The sequence below is a fragment of the Chelonia mydas genome, chromosome 6 (assembly GCF_015237465.2).
Source record: "Chelonia mydas isolate rCheMyd1 chromosome 6, rCheMyd1.pri.v2, whole genome shotgun sequence".
In the NCBI taxonomy this organism is placed as follows: Eukaryota; Metazoa; Chordata; order Testudines; family Cheloniidae; genus Chelonia; species Chelonia mydas.
Genome location: NC_051246.2, coordinates 61,221,850 through 61,229,504, shown reverse-complemented (window position 1 = coordinate 61,229,504; position 7,655 = coordinate 61,221,850). Strand labels below are relative to the sequence as shown.

The window sequence follows — 7,655 nt, the reverse complement described above, 5'->3', positions numbered from 1 at the left end:
GACACAACACACACAAAAGTTAGAAAATAGATTTTATATTCTGTATAGATGTAGAGAAGTCAAACAGGTCAGGCACGGGTTGGGAAGAGGCTGGGTGTCAGGTCCCCGTCTCTACCTCCACCACCTCTGCTACAGCACCAAAACCCACGCCCTCCTGGATGATGACCACGTCACTGGGGGAGCCTTCGTCCTGCATGATGATGCATTTGTGCTCGTGCTCAGAGATAGTGATCTCAATGATGTCATTGTTCATTTCCAGATGCTCAGCAGGGGACGCGCTGCCCAGCATCCTGCGCGCCCCGGGCTCAGGGGGGCTGCCTGGGGGCTGGTAAGTGGCAATGTAATGCCCGTTAGCAGTTATCATAAGCTCTGCCTCTTTTATTGGTGCTGGCATCTCCACTGACTGCACCATGAGCACCGTAGGCTCCTCAGTACCCCCATCCTGAGGGACCTTCCTCTTGACCCTCTTCCTTGCAGCCTTTGGCACGTCCATGCCCAGCAAGACCGCAGCCTCCACCAGCTTAATGGAGTCTCTTGCCCCCTTGTGGGTGACCTTGTGGCGCTTGAGGCTCTGCAGGAGGGTGTAGCCCATGCCACAGACATCGCACTTGTAAGGCATGTCCTCCAGGTGGGATTTCTGGTGCCGGCGCAGCTTGGTGGCCAGCGTGTAGGCTTTGCCACACTGCTCGCACTTGAAAGGGCGCTCGCCGGTATGGAGGCGCTCATGGGCCCGCAGCGTGTGGGGGTCCTTCAGCGCCTTGCCACATACCGTGCACAGGTGGGCCTCCCCAGTGTGGGAGATGAGGTGCCGCCGCAGCTCCGGCAGCTGGGGGAAGGCGTCCCCACAGAAACGACACTTGTAGGGCTTCTCACCGGTGTGGAGCCGCAGGTGGCCGCGCAGGTTGCCCTGCTGCCGGAAGTCCTTGCCACAGTAGGGGCAGATGTAGGGTTTCTCCCCAGTGTGCAGGCGCATGTGGTTGCGCAAGGAGCCAGGGTTGGCCAGGTAACGCTCACAGATGGCACATTTGCATACCTTGGGGTTGGCTAGGTTGAGCTCCTTCATGAGGTGGATCTTCCTGTGGATGCGGAGGGAGGGCCGGCGGGCGAATGTTTTGCCGCACTCCTCGCAGGCAAAGGGCCGCTCGCCCGTGTGCAGCACCTCGTGCTCCCTTAGGTCCCGCTTGGTGCCATAGGCCTTGTCGCACTGCTTGCACTGGAAGGGGCGCACACCCCGATGGAAGAGCACATGGGCCTTGAAGCTCTCCTCAGAGCTGTAGCTCTTGCCACATTCAGTGCACAGGAAAGGCTTGTAGCCAGTGTGGGTGAACCTGTGTTTCTTGAGGTGGCAGAGCTGGAGGAAGGCCTTGCCACATTCCCCACAGCGATACCTGCGCTCGCCAGCTTCATCTCCGTGTGGCAGGGACTTTTGCTGAGATACACCCAGGCTCCCAGAAGACTCCTCCTCCAGTGCAATACTGACCTCCACCTCTGGGTACTTGTCTGGCTCATCAGGATCATCAGATAGGCCCTTCTTCCTTTGCTCCAGGGGCTCCAGTTTGGAATGGTTTTTGGAAACTTGCCCTACTTTCTTGCACGTCTCTGCACCACCTCCCTCGGAAGTGCTTGGCCTCTTGGCCTCCTGCCCAGACATCCTAGCATTGTGCGCCTGCAGGCACTGGCCCGTCAGTGCATGCACCTTGCGCGGCTTCCCAGCTAAGCGAGGGCTGAGTCGAACCCCGTTTGGGGGAGACAACGGCAGATGGAGCTTCCCACAACATGCCTCTTTTGGCTCCCCATCTGCTCTCTTGGCTTTGGGTTGGGGGTCCATCTCCTTGACTGAGTCCTCTTTGCATCTGTTGTTAGCCTTAGCTGCTGAGGTGCTCTCATGGTGCTGGGTCTCTTTCCTCTGCACCTTGGCTTCCCCAAACTCATGTCTAGGGGTCATGCTTTCCTCCTCCTTCCTGCTGTTGTCTTGCAGCCTGTGGGAACGTTTGGCTGGCTGCCTCCTGCCTTCGGCTCTAGTTTCATTCTCCATCACCTTGGAGTTATCAGGATCCCCTGCACAGACACACAACAGGGGGAAAATCAACACTGGCTATTGGAGGACAACAGGCTTGTGTTGTCCGGAACAGAGAAAATGGAGGAACTCAGAGACAGACACTCCACCCTACCAAGGAACATCAAGCATCTGGCTCCTTGATGCCTCTCTCCAAACAGGGGAGGAATTTCAACCTCAACACATCCAGGCAGGACTTTGGGGAGCTGTGCCATGGCTGGTAAGGCTAGGAACTGCAACATTCTCCATTCTGCATTGCTACTTCCTGAAGTGACGTAGGGTCAGGGTGTCAGTCACAGGGCCCGGGGGACTGCACAGGGCCAGAGCCCCAGCTGCTAGTATGTCTTCAGGACTCCTCAAAAATGGATAGTTCTATACAAACACCAACCCAGGGGGATATTCAGAGCAGGAGGAGGAGAATACAGCTGTGATTAGAGCCATGAGGAGTCACTTCTGCGTGGTATGTAGTTACAGCCAGTTCAGGGACAGCAGCCCACCTGGGCATTTGACCAGCAACAAAACAGGCAACTCCCCATTACACCTCCATAATGCTCACTATGGAGATAGGCTAAATATCCCACAACCAAGGCAGAGTCTTCCTCTTTCCAAGCACACCACACAGTATCCTCCTCCCCATACCATACTACACCCTCCTCTTCTGAAAGAGCGGGGAAGGCAAGGCAGCATTACTTCCCCATTCCCAAGGGAAGGGAACTCAATCCCTACAACAATGGTGTGGGAGGAATCTCTTATTGAATTTATAGGCCCCTCCAAATTCACTCCCCCAGGGGTTCGCAATCCCTAGAGCCTGCCTTATTCTGGAACTGCACCAATGCCCCAAGCTGTGAAGACATGCTGGTTATCGGGTCCCCAGAATCACATAGTGATCTCTGCTTAACAGCACTGTAGTCATGGCCTTTTCATAAGAGGAAAACAAGGTTTGCATGTCCTGTGAAAGGAACGTACCTGCAAAGGGTTCTGATGCATTCCCGCATGGGGAGGCTCCTTCCCTTTGCACCACAGCCTCTGGAGTTGCTGTCTCTGTCACAGCTGCCACTGCCAGCTGCCCCTTTGGCTTCTTCTCATCAGAAACAGCTATCCCCTCCGATGCACTCTGCAGCATTCTCCCCTCCACTTGGGCAGGACCAGCTTGGGCCTCTGTAGGCCAGTACAGCAACTCAGTGCCTGCAGCGATAGGACGCCGCACTCGGATGTGGAGCCTTCCGCTGATCCACACCAAAGCCACGTTTGCCTCATCCTCCCCCCGGCCTCGCTTCACCAATCTGCAAGACACCAAGCTCAATGTCAGCACCCACCGGGGTACATGGAGATCTTATTGCCTTCAGTGGGAGCTCCAAGCTCTGAAGGATCAAACTTTAGTCAACTGAGAAGAGTGCTCCTAGGAAATAAGCCCTTTAACTGGCTACAAGAGGCCCCTGATGTCTTGATAAGAACACGTTCTGAATTCTTGGGCTGCGTGTAGCTACAAACTAGCTCCAGAATAAAGCTCTCTCTGACACCTTAAAACACTCTTCACTATCCCAGGTCTCTCTGTCACTTTAAACTTTCCAGATAGGTCACTTGGAGGCCCTCCTACAGAAACAAACTCTCTCCACACAGAGAGCCAAGAATCCGTCATTCCCCTTACATACAAAAGGAAAGAGTGAGATCACATTTACACAGCATTTTTCATCCCAAAGAAACCCTTATACAGCCAGGGAGTATTTCACCCACCCCTGAAATGCAGCCAACTGTGGGGTAGAACATGGAAGACGGCACCTTCCAGTAACTCAACGTTCAACTAGGGCACAGAATCAATAACTGAAAAATACCCCATGATGAGTGATCGACACCCTATTCCGAAGCACCTGGGCTATTTCTTGGAAGTCTGCCATCCATGTATTGGCCAAGCCTGACACTGCCTAGTGAGACCACCCCACAGTGTTACAGTGGCTATAGATTCTCTCTTTACACTTACAGTATGTCCCAAAGGAAACCCCCATGTTGTTTCATATACAGCTACTCACCTCCTCCAGCTGGGGCTCCTCTCACAAATGGATTCATCACTGCAGCAGCCAGACTGAATTGCCTGAAAAACAAAATGAATTCAGAACAGACGTACAAGTTCAGTGTCTGCCCCTTAATTGGGAGCTGGCTGATGTACCTGGCACTTCCTGTAACCAGTCTCCATCCTGATCATCACTACAAAAGTTTTTTTTTCTCCTGCTAATAGCCCATCTTAATTGATTGGTCTTGTTAAGAGTTGGTTTAGCAACCCCCATTTTTTCACCTTCTCTGTATATCTATCTATCTGTCTATCTTCCTACTGTATTTTCTACTGCATGCATCTGATGAAGTGGGCTTTAGCCCACGAAAGCTTATGCTCAAATAAATTTGCTAGTCTCTAAGGTACCACAAGTACCCTTCATTCTTCCTGCTGATACAGACTAACACGGCTACCACTCTGAAACCTATAGTGACTCAGGCACTCAGATCCCAGAGTGATGGGCAGACAATCAGGACCCAAATAAAAGTGAGACCTGATACCTAGTGTTGGGTGCTTGCAGACTTCCCCTGCCACACTGGAAATGCCGAGGCAAGTGCCGCACATGGGAGCCAGGCACTGGGCAGTAGAGAACAAAGAGCTTCAGCAGACGGTACAGAGCTGGACACCTGGGTTCTCGAGCACGGCAGCGCCAGGCTTTGCACCTGGCTGGGACCTTAGTCTCTCCCCCTTCCCCTTCTTTCATGATAAGCCTCTGTGGTGCACAGGGAGTCCTGCCCGCCCCCACTCAGCTGGGTGCTACTGGCTTGCCCGCGAGCTGGAGCTGCTCCGGGGTTTGCTTGTCAGGCCCCCCCGGCCCAACCGTACCTCCGAGGGCGCTCTCTCTGCCGCACAGCCCAGCTCCTCCTCCGGCCGGGGCCCGAGGAGCGCTCCCGGCGGCAGGGCTCTCCCCACGCACCAGACGCCCATGCCCGGTTCCTGGGCGAGGGAGGGCCCCAGGGCCAGTCCCGGAGGGAGGCTCCGCAGGGCTCCGCAGGACGCGCCCGGCTGCGCGGGCGGGTCTCGGATCCGCCCCGGGTGGCCGCGGACGGGGCGCTGCTCACGGCCTGCGGGGAGACAGGGGAGCGGCGGCGTTACACGGGGGGCGCAGGCCCCGGCGCACGCTCCCGCCGGGCGCTCGCTCGCAGCCCCCGCTCTCCCGGCCAGCTGGCTCGGCTCCATGCCGGCCCGGGGCGGAGGCTCCGGCCCCGCGACCCCCGGCCGGATCCTGCCGCCGCACGGCAGAGGCGCGCGCCGACCCGGTTCCGGTCGGGAGCGGCCGGAGCCGAGAACAGGGTCCCCGCTCCCGGCTGCCCCGTTGGGGGTGGAACCATCCGCGGAGCCAGCGGCCGCGTCCGGACGACTTTCGCTCGGACCCAGAAGGCGCCAGAGACCGGAAGTGGAGAATGGGGGCGGGCCGCCGTTTCCATGGAGAGGGGATCCCTCTTCCGGTTCGGAGGCGGATGTTTGTGAGCGGGTTTGACAGGCGGGACCCTCCGGGAGCGGGCGACGGGTGAGGGCGGCGAAAGCGGCGGTCGCGGTGTCGGGTGGGGGTGGGGGTGGGGGTGGGGGTCGGGGTCGTGGGAGGGGCCGGGGTGGGGGTCGGTATTTCGTGGCGACGCCGGCCTGCGGGGTTCGGGTCCGGGCGGGGAGCGCGGCCTGGCGGTCGGAGCGGGCCACTGGCCGCCCGGACTCTCGGGTTCTCCCCGTGGCTTGGGCCGGGGCCGCGCTGCCAGCGGGCAGTGGCGCGGTGTCGGGGCGGGGGATGAGAGGATCGCGGTTCTCGCTCCCCGCGCGGGGAGAAGGGGGGTCGGGGGCTGACGCCTGCCAAGCAGCCGGCGAGGGGGAGCGGCGCGGAGATGCCGAGGGGTTGATGATGATGATGATGGCGGGGCTGTCGATAGGTAGATTGGGGGTAGGAGGGTGGGGGATGCCCGTGTCTTGGAAGGGGCTTGACTGAGGAGCCCGGGTTGCTCGGGGAGAACTGGGCCGTGTGTGGGGCTTGGCAGGCCGGGGGTCCAGCTGCGGAGCTGTCTGCTAGTTTTCTTTTTAAAAATAAGAAAATTCCCAGACAAAAAGTTGTTCACGCTGCAAATAGAGATCCCCTAGTTTGCATTTCTAGTCTTAGCATGTCTTGTTTTATATATATTAAACAACGTTTAGAAGTTCGGCAGGTTTGGCAGTAAGTGGTCAGCTCCAAGCAGAAACCACTCTTTGTACCCTTTGGATGGGGTGTACTCAAAATATGCACTGGACACCGCTTTTTTAGAGGGACGAGACCAGAAAATGCTTTTTCTATCGTTCCTTTGGCTACTCAGACATTGTGCCTTTCTCTGGCTTCCTTTGCCTTTCAAAGTTTAAGTGTCAAGGCGTCCTTTCTAGAACACCACTCCCACTTGAGGAAAGCTGTAAATAGGTTTGGGAAGAGCAGGGTTAGAGCCTAGCCCTGTGGGTTTGTATTGGAAGAGGGTGGAGAGTGCATACAGAATGGGAGCAGAACTAGTTCAGATAAGGCAATCCGCACTTACAACGCTCAGGGCCCCAGGCTGGCTAATGCCCAGGTTTACAGTGCTAAAGGGAATTCAAGGCCTTTTAATGGATCATTTATGAACTCTTGGATTCAGGAGAGTTTCCTGAGGCTTGGACAGTGATAGACCAAAACCCACTATTTAACAGCTAGGATGCAAGCAGGTGAGTGCAGACCAGTGAGCCTAGAGGGCAGAGGAAGTTCTAGAACCCCAGTCTGATGGAGGGGGAGTCAGACAGGCTGGGTAGGGGAGTTCAGGTTTAGTGCTGGAGCTCTGTAAGTAGAAGACTGTTTCTGTGTAGGAAGAAGCAAAGATCAGGAACTATAATATGCTTCAGTTTCCCCCAAAGTATTTGTCAAAGATCCACATTCACAATTAACATTTGGGACACAAGATAGACTAGGGCATTGGGGAGACAACAGGAGATTTAGGGACCCTGCGAGGGAAATGTGTTTTCTGGATCAGGTGCCCCAGAGGTCACTTTATATTGTTGTTCATATCATATATGGGATTTGAAAACTGGGGATCAAATGCAACCCTGGTATAAGATCAGGCTGCTCTGTTGAAATCGGTGAAGATACACTGCCTTCTGTAGTGATGAATTTGGAACATAGGCGTTGTCATATTGAAGCAGAGCCAAGGTCCATTTAGTCCAATATTCTGTCTCCAACAGTGGCCAGGACTAAATGCTTCAGATGCAAATGTAAGAACTCTGCTGTAGGCAGATGTGGTACAATATCCACCTTCTCTCCCCACCGCCCAATTAGGTCTCATCCTGAACTCTGATGGTTAGATTTTTCTTAAGCTGTGAAGCATGAGGTTTAATATCCTTCCCAACTTTTTGTTATCATTAACAGTTAGAATTCCTGATATTCTTGTTTTTCATATAAATGTCCAGTCCCTTTTTGAATCTTGCTGTCTGAATCTTTTGTTTGGCTCAAGGTATCCAGGTTTGCAGAGGAGGCTGAGCTACAAGGGGGAAGGCCAGAAGGAACTGGGTTTGTGGCTGGCAAGAAAGATATATTGC

General features: G+C 55.2%; 2 protein-coding genes across 3 annotated transcripts in view; one reads left to right on the top strand and one right to left on the bottom strand.

The window, feature by feature from the left end:
- Positions 1–19: 19 nt before the first annotated feature.
- ZNF408 (zinc finger protein 408) lies at positions 20–5,422 on the bottom strand. The gene is made up of 4 exons (XM_027831866.3): positions 4,929–5,422; positions 4,084–4,145; positions 3,023–3,339; positions 20–2,058 (listed from the first exon to the last, which is right to left on the bottom strand). Exons 1-4 carry the CDS (start codon positions 5,280–5,282, stop codon positions 98–100), a joined length of 2,694 nt encoding a protein of 897 aa, XP_027687667.2. The 5' UTR covers positions 5,283–5,422; the 3' UTR covers positions 20–97.
- A 59-nt stretch (positions 5,423–5,481) lies between these two features.
- Positions 5,482–7,655, top strand: part of ARHGAP1 (Rho GTPase activating protein 1) — a 41,377-nt gene continuing 39,203 nt past the window's right edge. The window contains exon 1 of one of the 2 annotated variants that reach the window (XM_037900184.2): positions 5,482–5,613. Coding sequence is in view for 1 of the 2 variants with exons in the window: in XM_043548359.1 (XP_043404294.1) it covers positions 5,866–6,004 (139 nt within the window). In the remaining variant the exon portion in view is untranslated. Of the gene's footprint in view, positions 5,614–5,720; positions 6,005–7,655 lie in introns of those variants that run through there. The other variant, XM_043548359.1, reaches the window with a different exon arrangement.